The sequence below is a fragment of the Gorilla gorilla genome, chromosome 3 (assembly GCF_029281585.2).
Source record: "Gorilla gorilla gorilla isolate KB3781 chromosome 3, NHGRI_mGorGor1-v2.1_pri, whole genome shotgun sequence".
Lineage (NCBI taxonomy): Eukaryota > Metazoa > Chordata > Mammalia > Primates > Hominidae > Gorilla > Gorilla gorilla.
Window position 1 is genome coordinate 11,587,948 of NC_073227.2, and position 13,366 is coordinate 11,601,313.

The 13,366-nt window shown below is 46.7% G+C and overlaps 1 protein-coding gene across 21 annotated transcripts in view; it reads left to right on the forward strand.

The window, feature by feature from the left end:
- GRK4 (G protein-coupled receptor kinase 4) overlaps positions 1 to 13,366 on the forward strand; it is a 77,069-nt gene that overhangs the window by 54,004 nt on the left and 9,699 nt on the right. For 20 of the 21 annotated variants that reach the window (XM_063705070.1, XM_063705072.1, XM_063705081.1 and 17 more), the window contains 4 exons: positions 1,671 to 1,861; positions 4,446 to 4,483; positions 10,249 to 10,338; positions 11,536 to 11,744. In XM_063705070.1, the coding sequence (XP_063561140.1) occupies positions 1,671 to 1,861; positions 4,446 to 4,483; positions 10,249 to 10,338; positions 11,536 to 11,744 (528 nt within the window). The remainder of the gene's footprint in view (positions 1 to 1,670; positions 1,862 to 4,445; positions 4,484 to 10,248; positions 10,339 to 11,535; positions 11,745 to 13,366) is intronic. The other variant, XM_063705071.1, reaches the window with a different exon arrangement.

A 13,366-nucleotide genomic window follows, 5' to 3' on the forward strand; every position in this document is an offset into this window, starting at 1 on the left:
GTGCAGTAAGGTAAAGGAAACAGTGAAAGGGATTAAGGTTAGAGAAAAGAAGAAAAAAGGTTAAAAAAAAACCCTCATCATTTTCTTTTTCTTTTTCTTTTTCTTTTTTTTTTTTTAGATAGAGATGGGGGTCTCACTATATTGCCCATGCTGGTCTGGAACTCCAGGGATCAAATGATCCTCCTACCTAGGCCTCCCAAACTGCTGGGATTATAGGTATGAACCACTGTGCCCAGCCAAAACTCATTATTTTCGAACAACATCATTGTATGTGGAGACATTCCCAGGTTTTTAGATAACCTATTAAGGATTTAACCAAGTGATTAAATGTGAATCAGCCACTAACAATTAGAAAATGGAAATGTTACTGATACCATTTACAATGGCATCAAGAAACATCAAAATCTAAGAAAAGACCCGGTGAGGCAGTGTGCACCTGTTGTCCCAGCTTCTTGGGTGACTGAGATGGGAGGATCACTTGAGCCCAGGAGTTTGAGTCCAGCCTGGGCAACATAGCAAGACCCTGTCTCTTAAAAAATAACTCTAGGCAAAGAACTGACAAAAATGTGCAAGACTTCTACACTGAGAACTGTAAAATGTTATTATAAGAAATTAAAGAAGGAGGCTGGGCACTGTGGTTCACGCCCGTGATCCCAGCACTTTGGGAGGCCGAGGCAGGTGGATCACTTGAGGTCAGGAGTTTGAGATCAGCCTGGCCAACATGGTGAAACCTCATCTCTACTATAAATACAAAAATTAGCCGGGCGTGGTGACAGGTGCCTATAATCCCAGCTACTCGGGAGGCTGAGGCAGGAGAATTGCTTGAAACCTGGGAGACAGAGGTTTCAGTGAGCCGAGATGGCGCCACTGCACTCCAGCCTGGGCGACAGAGCAAGACTCTGTCTCAAAAAAATAAAGAAAGAAGGCCTAAATAAATGGGGGGAGACCGTGTTCCCAGATTGGAAGACCCGATGCTGTAAAGATGCCGGTTTCCCCTAATTGATCTATAGACTAAATGAATTGAATGCAGCCCCAGTCAAAATCCCAGCAGGGTGTGTATGTGTGTGTTTGTGTGTGTGAATTGACATACAAACCAATAGAAAAATGGGGGGAAAATAGACTAGGCATTTCACAAAAGAGGATCCAAATGGCTATTAATGATATGAAAGTGTCCCGTATCTTTGCATATATAGAGAAGTGCAAATTAAGACCACAGTAAGAGACTACTCCACCAGCATGATTCAAACTAAAAAGATTGACAGCACAAAATGTTGGAAGGATGTGGCACAGTAAGACCTCTCTTGCACTGCTGGTGGGGCATAGCTTATGTGCTGAATGCGGTTGCCCGGGAAGTACAGAATGTCAGGGCTCAAGTGATGAGAGCACAACACAGAGGAGTCATGATCCCAAGTATCTTGGTGAAGTTTCGCCACTTCTTCGCTTAGCTGTAGAGAGTTCTCTCTTTTGGCTACACAGCTGCGGTAAAATCTTCAGCATGCCAAGGTCCAAGAGGCACGTGATATGTCCTGTACATTTCTCTGAAACATATAGTATTCACATGTTCTGATTGTAAACCTAATACGGATTATTTGCATATTGTTAGCAAATTGAGGAAATCACCAATGAAAGAGCAAGTTCGTGTTCTGTTTTTATGATGTTGCTGTCTTTAGGTTAGTTTAGCCTACGCTTATGAAACCAAAGATGCCTTGTGCTTGGTGCTCACCATTATGAATGGAGGGGATTTGAAGTTTCACATTTACAACCTGGGCAATCCCGGCTTTGATGAGCAGAGAGCCGTTTTCTATGCTGCAGAGCTGTGTTGCGGCTTGGAAGATTTACAGAGGGAAAGAATTGTATACAGGTAAGAACGGTGCTACCTGATGGAGCCTGCAAGTCTTGGAGCCGGTTTCTCCCAGCCCTAGGCTTCCCTGGTTCACACTGGCTGCTTCCAGGCTGGGCAGGAGAGTAGCTGGGAGGCCCTCGATGGTGATTCTTAGGGGTGGTCACTTACACTATTGGAAATATGGCCAGTCAGAGGGCCCTGGGTGTTTTTTTGTTTTGTTTTTTGAGATGGAGTCTCACTCTGTCACCTAGGCTGGAGTGCAATGGCACAATCTCGGCTCACTGCAGTTCGAGCGATTCTCCTGCCTCAGACTCCCAAGTAGCTGGGACTACAGGCACCCGCCACCATGCCCAGCTAATTTTTTGTATTTTTACTAGAGATGGGGTCTCACCATGTTGGCCAGGCTGGTCTCGATCTCCTGACCTCAGGTGATCCACGGGCCTCAGCCTCCAAAAGTGCTGGGATTACAGGTGTGAGCCACCGTGCCCAGCCTAAATCTCTAATAAATTGTCTTTTTGAAGCAGAAGTTTGTTTTTTACTGGTTAAGTTGATCAAATAAAGGTAGTGCTACTCATGTAAGCATAAGAAGAGCCCGTTTCCAAGGTTCTTAGGTATGTTGATAGTTCTGATAAGGATCTATTATGTCCTGCCATATAACATAACAATTTAATGTCTTGAAATAGTAGTTTCTTTTTTGCATCTTAGAATTTAGTAAAGAAAATTAAATTAAACTTCGTAGTTTAGTGTGATCAATGTATTTAGTTTTAGGAAAAAACAATTCCCCCTCCTGTCCCTTAAATGCTGGAGTTCCTGGGCTCTGAGTCTCTTCTCAGTCACTCTCCCTGGATAATTTCATTTCCTCCCTTCTGTGGGTTCATCTGCCAGTTATAGTCGGTCCCCCATATCCATGGGTTCCATGTTGTAGATTCAAACAGCTGTGAATTGAAAATATTCAGAAAATCCTGCTCAACAGGATGAAAGGGGGAAAAAAGAGAAAATATTCAGAAAAAAAAGGATGGTTGCGTCTGTATTGAACATGTAGACTTTGTTCTTGTCACTATTCCCTAAACAATATAGTATAATAACGATTTACTTATCATTTACATTGTGTCTGGTAGTATGTGTAATCTAGAGGTGATTTAAAGTAATTGGGAGGATGTGTGTAGGTTATATGGAAATTCTGCACCATTTTATATCAGGGACTTGAGGACCCTTGGATTTTGATATCCAAGGGAGAGGGGCCTGCTGTGGGACCTGATGGTGTCTCCCTTGTCACCTGGTAAGCCTGGCCCTCGTGGCCTTTGTGATGCAGCTCCCCGCAGAGCCCTCCAGCCTTGGGTCCTGCTGCTCCCACACCCCCTGCCCTCATCATGCGAGAGTTTCAGCTGCTCAGATGTCCTCACCTCATTGCACCTTTGCACAAGGTGTTCCTGTGTGGGTGCCACTCTCCACCCAGCCCCTCTTCCTGTCATTCTGAGAGACTCCTGCTCATCCGCCCAGAGTTGACCCACACAGTACGAAGGTGTGAGCATGAGGATGTGCCCCCCTCCCCCACATCCTCCAAGTGCTCCCCATGTTGTCTGCTTAGATGGTCACGTCAGACGATGAGCTTCTTGGGAGTCCTTGATCTCATTTCTCCCTATTCTGATGGACCTTTGGCTTCTCCTTATCTTATATATCCCACAGCCAATATGGGATAAATCTCTCAAGGACCAGAGACCAGGCTTGGCAGTGGGGCGGACACCTCCGCACCTTGAGCATTGAGCAAGGGGTGGATTGCTGCCCTGGCTATGAGTCCTCTAGACACAGAGGTGGCCGCCTGAGTTGAGGAAGCCTTGTTGCCACTGTTTAGAATAAGAGTCTGGTGGTATTGGACCATGGAACACACCCATAGGAGATTTGATTCTTTTGTTGCTCCTGGAGTAAATCACACTTCACAGGTGACTACGGCTGAGCTGCTGTGTTTGGTTTCAGTCTCAAGATGAGCTGGATTTTCTCATGTGAGCTTTGGCTCATCCTCTAACCTCCGGTACCCACTTGCCTCACCCACCTGCATTCAGTGGGGGCTGCACCATGTCTGCCCCATCCACCGCTGTGTCCACAGGACTCACCATCAGTAGGTATCACTAAGCATTTGTTGAATGAATGACTGATGGCCCCAGTGACATTCCCACCTCAGCCCCCTGAGTAGCTGGGACTACAGGTACACACCACTGCACCCAGCTTGAGGCATTCTAATATGGGGAATTTTCAGTTTTTGAAACACTTAAAAATATGTTAATGGTAAGAGAAATTGAGCCACGTTCATTAAGGACTGTTTGCTTTCCTTCTTACTGGGCTGCATATTTAATCACTGAAATGTCTTCAAATCTGTATAACTATGCAAAGCAGTTCATTTTACACTGTCGTCATATGTGAGTTGTTTGCTGAGATGAATTTTGTAACATTCTTGTCCTGCCTGTTTGTCATGGCTTATGAAGGGCAGTTTTGTGTTTTGCCGTGCTAGCCCTTGCTCACGCTGGTTGTTCCTACTGGGTACTCAGGAATCACGGTGCCAACTTCTGAATAACTGAGCCTTTTGTTGTTGTTTCTTTCCTTGTAGAGACTTGAAGCCTGAGAATATTCTCCTTGATGATCGTGGTAAGTGGGCAAGCCTTTCACATCTAACAGGTAGACTTTGTTAGAGGGACTTGGATACAGAAAGTTGGATGCAGAAAGTGGACTTAATAATTAGTAGAGAATGAAACAATAACAAAAAGAAAAACTCTGTGGTATGTGTTCATTTTAAAAAGATGAAATACTGACAATTTGGTCATTCCCCTGTGTTTAGGCAAGAAGCAGAGATGGTCATAATTTTCAATTAGTGACTGAGTTTTAGAAGCCTTTTTTTTTAAGACAGGGTCTTGCTATGTCACCCAGGCTGGAGTGCAGTGGTGTAATCATAGCTCACTGCAGCCTTGAACAACTGGGCTCAAATGACCCTCCCATCTCAGCTTTCTGAATAGCTGGGACTACAGCTGTGCGCCACCATGCTTGGCTAATTTTTTAATTTTTTTTTTGTAGAGATAGGGGTCATGCTATTTTGCCCAGGCTCTTCTCAAACTACTGCCCTCAAGCAGTCCTCCTGCCTTCCCTCCCAAAGCACTAGGGTTACAGGCATAAGCCACTGTGCCCCAAGTAGAAGCACATTAAAGTAAACACAAAGTCAGAACGTTTTCTCCCTCTTGTTTCTTGCTGTTGACCCACCTCTTGCTTTATTCTTTTTTATTTCCATTCCCCTCTAAACTTTGTCATGTTGCCCCTGGTGCTGTCCTCTTGTCACATAGCATGTGTCACAGAGCAGGGTGCAGATGGCTGCTTGGAGACCCTGTAATAGTGGACAGGGAGTGGCCCTTTTCAGCAGGCTCCTTGTCAGCAGCACGGGTGCACACTCCACCTTGGTTCCTCTAAGGGAGAGTCATACCCAGAATGCAAGGATGGTTGCACTGCTGGGGAGGGTGCTTGTGCTCACACATAGCTCACAAGCAGTGCTGGGAGAGAGCTTCTTTCAAGTGAGTTTTCTTGGCAAAGAAGGGTCTTACAGTCTAGTAGAGCACACATGGCAAGGTCAGTGGCTCCTGCCGAGAAGAGGACAGGCGTCTAAGGCGGAGACTGAGGGCAGTCGTGGGGGACTTGGAATGCTAGTCTCCTTTTACACCTCTGCCAGATGCTTTCATGCTTATCTAATTCATGTATGACACCCTGCCCTGTGAGGAAGGAGGGTACTGGAATTCTCATTTAATGGAAGGCGATACCAAGATTTAGGAATCAGACTTGTCCAAGGTTGTGTCCGTAGCTCCTGACTTAGCCTGTGGTTCATTCCTGGTGCTGTGCTGCTCACCAGAGGTGGCTTTGGGTGGGGAGGGCACTAAGCGAAGCTGCTCACTTACTGAGTTGTTAAATGGCTTAACAAGGGTAGGTAGAACGTGCTCTGTATGCAAAGTGGAGCAATCTCCAAGCTATGTGGTTGATCGGAACAGGGCACGGTGCAGAGTGTGTGTGTAGTGTGCTCGCTCCCTTTTGTGTAAACAAAGCAGGGAATTGTGTGTAGTGTGCTTGCTCATAAACATAAAGAAACATAAAGGGAGAATCATGAGAAATGGTTAGAAGTGAAAACAAGGCAGGGGAGCACACTGATAACCTTTTTCTGTGTTTTTAGGAGATTTTTCTGTGTAGTTCTCTCTTCTTTAGAACTTTACCCCACATGTTTGAGCTGAGCTGTCTTTCCCCAGTGCTAACTCCTGCCTGGCTAACTTAGCAAGACCCCTGCTCTGCCCAGGTTCCCCTCCTGCGCCACCATCTGAAAGGCACTCCCGGGTGGGATGCCAGGATGGTTGCTGGGCCAGTTCCCTGTCTCTTCTCTTGGGGACCACAGTCCTCTGATGCTGATGACCACAGTTTTCCTTTTTTTAAAGTTCTTTTTAAGGTCAGGGTCTCTCTATGCTACTCAGGCTGGGTGCGGTAGCTACTCACAGGTGCGATTGTGGCACAATTACAACCTGAAACTCCTGGGCCTAAGCGACCCTCCTGCCTCAGCCTCCCACGTAGCTGGAGTTTCAGGCATGCACCACCACATCCAGCAGCGATTAAGGATATTTTAATTGTTATGGTGCAATCATGCCTCACTGCAGTTTTGACCTCCAGGGCTCTAGCGATCTGCCTTGCCTCAGCCTCCTGAGTAGCTGGGAATACAGGCATAAGCCACCATATCTGGCTAATTTTAAAAAATTGTAGGCCAGGCATGGGGCTTGTATCTATAATCCTAGCACTTTGGGAGGCTGAGGCAGGTGGATCACTTGAGGTCAAGAGTTCAAGACCAGCCTGGCCAACATGGTGAAACCCTGTCTCTACTAAAAATACAAAAATTAGCCGGGCATGGCAGTGCACCTCTAATCCCAGCTACTCAGGAGGCCGAGGCAGGAACATCACTTGAACCCGGGCGGCAGAGGTTGCAGTGAGCCGAGATCGCACCACTACACTCCAGCCTGGGCGACAGAGTGAGACTCCGTCTCAAAAAACAAACAAACAAACAAACAAACAACAACAACAACAACAACAAAACCAGTAAAAGATTTCTTTGCAGTTCTTTTAGTCATTAGCAAAAGTTCTTTGGTTCTAGGGTTGTTCACTCAAATTAATTTAAAGTCACTCAGAGGCCGGGCACAGTGGCTCTTGCCTGTAATCCCAATATTTTGGGAGGCCAAGGCAGGTGGATCACCTGAAGTCAGGAGTTCAAGACCAGCCTGGCCAACATGGTGAAACCCTGTCTCTACTAAAGATACAAAAATTAGCTGGGTGTGGTAGTGCATGCCTGTAGTCCCAGCTACTTGAGGGGCTGAGGCAGGAGAATCGCTTGAACCTGGGAGGCGGAGGTTTCAGTGAGCTGAAATCAAGTCATTGCACTCCAGCCTAGGTGACAGAGTGAGACTCTATCTCAAAAAAAAAAAAAAAAAAAAAAGTCACTCAGTATCATTTCCTTCTGTGTGGTTAAACCACCAGCTGGATACACCATTAGGTTCATTTTCTTAATTTTGCTTTCAATTTTTAGCAATCTAATTTTTTTTTTTTTTGAGACGGAGTCTTGCTCTGTCACCCAAGCTGGTGTGCAGTGGCGCGATCTCAGCTCACTGTAAGCTCCGCCTCCCAGGTTCATGCCATTCTCCTGCCTCAGCCTCCCAAGCAGCTGGGACTACAGGCGCCCGCCACCACACCCGGCTAATTTTTTATATATTTTTTAGTAGAGACGGGGTTTCACCATGTTAGCCAAGATGGTCTCGATCTCCTGACCTTGTGATCCGCCTGCCTCGGCCTCCTAAAGTGCTGGGATTACAGGCTTGAGCCACCGCGCCCGGCCAGCAATCTAATTTTTTAATGTTATAATTATGTAAAACATTTATGTGGTTCCAGAGATAACACCGCAAAATAGAGTGTATTGTAAGATGTCTAGATTCCATCCCTGACCACCCCCAAGTAATTATTTTAACTCATATTTCATTCCTTCATTTACATACTATATATGTATAGATATATTTGTTCCCCACTCATTTCTTAAATAAAGTAGTAGACCACATGTATTGTCCTCCACGTGGCTATTTCACTGAATATACGGTGGAGATGGCTCTGCAACACTCATGGATGGCTTCCGTCCATCTGCTGTGCCTCCTGCAGGCGAACCTGCCCTGTTTACGCGGCCCTCGCTGGTAAGCGTGTCATCTCCACCGGTGCTGTTTCCGTTGGTGCCGCGACGGAGAGCCTTGGGCACATGTAATTTCCTATTTTGTTGAATGTATCCTTGATAGAGTCCTAGAAGTGGGTGAATTCATACCCAATTTGCCAGATATTGCCAGATTCCCCTCCAGGGTGTTTCCCGTCTGCATTCCCACCAGCAGTGCACGAAAGCACCTGTTTCCCCACAGCCTCGCCAGCAGACCGAGTTCTCGAACTTTGGAGTTTTTGTCAGTTTGTTAGCTGGGAATTGGTATTTCAATGTAGTTTTAAGTTGCATTTCTCAGTTTAAAAATCCATTTTTATAAGAAAAATAAGACAATGATACGAAAAAAATAAGTCACAACATGTTAGCACTCTACTTAAATGAAAAATACATGAAAGCTGGCCAGGCACAGTGGCTCACACCTGTAATCCCAGCACTTTGGGAGGCCAGGGTGGGAGGATCGCTTGAGCCCAGGAGTTCAAGACCAGCCTGGGCAACATGACCAAACCCTGTCTCTACAAAAGAAAAGAAAATGAAATCTGGATTATTGAAAGAATGCATCTGTACAAGGGGAGGAAACTGAGACATGATAGTAAATGGCAGAGCCAGGACTCAGACCCACGCCATCTGGCTGGGTCTGTGCTCCTCACCCCTGTGCTCTCCCGCCTCCCAGGGTGGGCGTGCAGCAAGGGCAGGGTGTGGTGTCTCACGTGCATGCAGCTGAGTCAGAGGCCGGCTTTCCTCTCTAAAGCATCATGCAGACTGTTTTAAAATGACTACAGTGCCTTGGAGGGCATGTCGCATATTTTTAGTTTTTAGCAAACATTTATTGGTTATTCATTCATTTCGCCAATAAATATTTATTGAGCACCTACTGTAGGCCAGGGTATGATATTAGAAGCTGAGGATAAGTGGTGAATAAGTTGAAGATAGTGTCCACTTCCAGGGCTGGCTTATCTTTCTACACACTCAACAGAATGTTTTCGATAATTTCTTATTTTCTTTATAATTTTTTTGAGACAGATTCTCACTCTTGCCCTGCAGTGGTGTGATCATGATTCACCGCAGCCTCGACCTTCTGGGCTCAAGTGATCCTCCTGCCTCAGCCTCCAGAGTAGCTGGGACCATAGCCATGTGCCATCACACCCAGCTAATTTTTTTAAAAATCTTTTTTTGTGGCCGGGCGCGGTGGCTCACGCTTGTAATCCCAGCACTTTGGGAGGCCGAGGCGGGCGGATCACGAGGTCAGGAGATCGAGACCATCCTGGCTAACACGGTGAAACCCCGTCTCTACTAAAAATACAAAAAAATTAGCCGGGCGTGATGGCGGGAGGCTGAGGCAGGAGAATGGCGTGAACCCGGGAGGCGGAGCTTGCAGTGAGCCGAGATTGCGCCACTGCACTCCAGCCTGGGCCACAGAGCGAGACTTCGTCTCAAAAAAAAAAAAAAAAAAAAAAAAAAATCTTTTTTTGTAGAGACAGGGTCTTGTCATGTTTCCCAGGCTGGTCTCAAAATCTGGAACTCAAGTAATCCTCCGACCTTGGCCTCCCAAAGTGCTGGAATTACAGGTGTGAACCACCGTGTCTGGCCTAATTTGTTAGTTCCATAGGAATTCAACAAGTATTTAAATCCTTCTATATTCAAGGCATTAACACATAATATAGTTCCCTAAGTACCTTAATTTTGTTTATTATTTCCCTGACTCTATTACCATTTGTTCTCAAGAGAATAACTCCGTATCATTCATGTGTAGCTGTCCCTGTGTATAGTACTGGTACTCTGACAGAAAGTATTTATTTACTGTTCTGTAGTTGATATAATATTCATTATATTTTTATTGATGTACCTGGAAGTTGTATGACATAAAATAATAAATCCAGTGTTTCTGTCTTATCAAGTGGTTGTCTATGATTAAAGGGCTTCCTGATCAATAGCCAGGCAAAAATCGAATTTTCCTGCTGCTAGTCAAAATGCATTGTATGGAATTTTACTAAACATGAAAAAGTTAAATGCCATTTTACGTTTACTGTTCCAGAGTATGAAATGCTATTATTTCCAGCCATGGTTTTTGAGGGGCCTTTTTTCCCATTTTAATTGTTGTTACAGTGTCATTACTTCCCCCGTGACCTGTGTAATAACATATTTGAACACACAGGACACATCCGGATTTCAGACCTCGGTTTGGCCACAGAGATCCCAGAAGGACAGAGGGTTCGAGGAAGAGTTGGAACAGCCGGCTACATGGGTTCGTGAGAGGCTTTCGGCGTCCTTGTCCTTTCTATCCGGGTGCCTGAGTGCCTCAGAACACAGAGAAATCCACCCTGAATGGACCAGGGCCTCAGTTTGGACACACTAGTAGATGGCGCAGTGGTGTTTTGAATCTCTAACCTGTCAGAGTGTTGAGGCTGCTGGAGATCCTGTAGGCTGGCCCTCGGCTTCTTACAGATGAGGGGTGAGGCCTGAGAGGTTGTGAGTCCTGAGGTCACTCAGCGAAGTGAGGGCAGAATCGGGATGACACCGCAGGTCTCCTCACTCTACCAGTGTCCTCCCCTGTGCACGACGGCCTCTCGGAGCCTCAGGAAATCACCCCACTCTGGTTATTCCAAAGATCCGGGGGCAGTGCCAGCCAACCCCCGGAGTGGCCTCTGAGAGCCTCGCAGAGTCCTGCAGGAAGACCCCAAGGTCTTGTGGCTTTCTGCTCTTGCGTCTTGTGGGGTTTTTCACTGCCCTGGGATAGATGGCAAGACGTGACCCTTGGGGCGCTCTGGGCGTGGCTCTGTGTGTCTGGAGGGAGCCCCTTCAGGAGGTGGAGCCTTCCCTAGGCCACCATTTCCCTTGTGAATGCGACTCTGGCAATTCAGCTCATCTTGGATGAATCATACAAATGTTTAAAAATATTAGCTTTATTGGGATATAATTCATATATCATCAAGTCCACCAGTTTGAAGTGTGTAATACAACGCATTTTAGTATTTTCACAGAGTCATGCAACCATCACCACCATCTAATTTCACAACTTTTTTTTTTTTTTGAGACGGACTCTCACTCTGTCGCCCAGGCTAGAATGCAGTGGCACGACCTTGGCTCACTGCAACGTCCACCTCCCAGGCACAAGCAATTTTCCTGCCTCAGCTTCCTGAGTATCTGGAACTACAGGCGCCTGCCGCCACACCCGGCTAACTTTTGTATTTTTAGTAGAGACAGGGTTTCACCATGTTGTCCAGGCTGGTCTCAAACTCCTGATCTCAGGTGATCTGCCTGCCTTCGCCTCCCAAAATGCTGGGATTATAGGTGTGAGCCACCGCTCCCAGCCTTAACATAATGTTTTTAATGTTCGTCCATGTTGTCACACACATTGAATATAGACTGTGTTACTGGGAATTATAAGAAAATTTAAAATCAAAATTTAACTTAATTTCCATTTCCTGTATTTGTTATGTAGCACCTGAAGTTGTCAATAATGAAAAGTATACGTTTAGTCCCGATTGGTGGGGACTTGGCTGTCTGATCTATGAAATGATTCAGGGACATTCTCCATTCAAAAAATACAAAGAGAAAGTCAAACGGGAGGAGGTCGATCAAAGAATCAAGAATGATACCGAGGAGTATTCTGAGAAGTTTTCAGAGGATGCCAAATCTATCTGCAGGATGGTAAGTTAGGCTCTGTAGAGGCTGGGAAATGGCACTTCTCACTCATTCTAGTTGTTTTCACTGGCAGCTATAACAAAAAAAATTGGTCTGTCATCTTCAGCAAGCCCTGGCCACCCACCTCCCAGGCCCTGCCCCTGCCCCTGCAGCCCAGCAGGGAGGACACGCGTGCTCAGGAGGCTCAGGTCCACCTGCCTCCTGGCCCAGCAGGGAGGACACATGTGCTCAGGAGGCTCACATCAACCTGTCTCCTGGCCCAGCAGGCAGGACATGCGTGCTTAGGAGCACTCACGTCAACCTGTCTCCTGGCCCAGCAGGGAGGACACGTTTGCTCAGGAAGCTCACGTCTACCTGCCTCCTTCCCCATGCTCCTGCCACTGGGATTTCATCAGACAAAAAGAGCCAGTGAGAAAAGTTTCCAGACATGATCTGGAAATGACTTAATTGGGTTTTGATTGGAGCAAAACAGAGTAAAATTCATGGTTTGATTTCTCAAACGATGCTACTGAAAGGGAAGAGTGGTACCAAGGTTATTAATTCAGTTTTCAGAAAATAGCCAAGCCTTGTTTCATTGACCAATTTTATATGAAGTTAGACATAAAAACCAATCTTTCATGTATTTTGAGATGGTAAGGGTTTAGCCACCTACCAGGGATTGTAGTCCCAGAGACACTCTGACCTGAGGGCCTTCTGTGTGCCTGACTCTGGGCCTGGTGCTGGACAGACAATTCCTTAACTGTGCTAAGGGTCTCTGAGGCTGACAGTGGCACCCGCGAGTCACAGAAAGGAGATGAGCCCCAAGCGGTAGAGACCTGGCCCCTGGTCCCAGAATGAGCAAGTGGCTGTCAGGGTCCATCTGCCTCTGGGACTGGACTGTGTTACCACCCCTCACTGCCCAGACACTCAATCAGTGAGGGAAACTCTCTTTGTTACTTACTTTAAACCAGTATTTTTTGAGCACTTTTTTTTTTTTCATTTATTTTCATTCAATAAGGATTTATTGAGCATCTTGCATGTTCCAGGCACCGTCCTAGGCATTGGGGGAAACAGCAGCAAATAGAACAGAAGTCCCCGCCCTCCCAGCGAGAACTGACAGGAAACAGAACAAATGCATAGACGTGTGGGCTGTGGGGAGGACCCACACTCTGGAGGACGGGGAACTGCCTGGAGGGGCGGCAGGCTCTGGGGGAGAGAGGGGGTCGGCCTGCTGGGCAGAGCAGACAGAGGTTGTCTGCAATAGCAAGGCCACAGTGGCAGGCTGCTGGCAAGAGCAGGAGGGGGGTTAGAGGGGGACAGGGCAGAGAGCAGGAAGCCCAGGCCATGCCGAACCACCTGTCACCTGTCATTGTCATAATTGTCAAGCCTTGAGTGTTGCTTCCTCTGATGGCCACGAAGCCATCGCAGGGCTCTGTGAAGAGTGATGTGATGAGACTGGGCTTGCCGGCCACTGGGAGAGAATGAATGGACAGGGAGGAGGAAGGCCATTGGGGGCTTTGCAGCGATTCAGGTGAGAGTAAAGGTGACGCAGACCTCGGTGATGGCAGAGCAGGTGTGAGAAGTGATGGCAGATGACCACTGTCAGATTCAGGATGGATCCTGAAGGCAGGTGGTGGAGAAGACTTCAG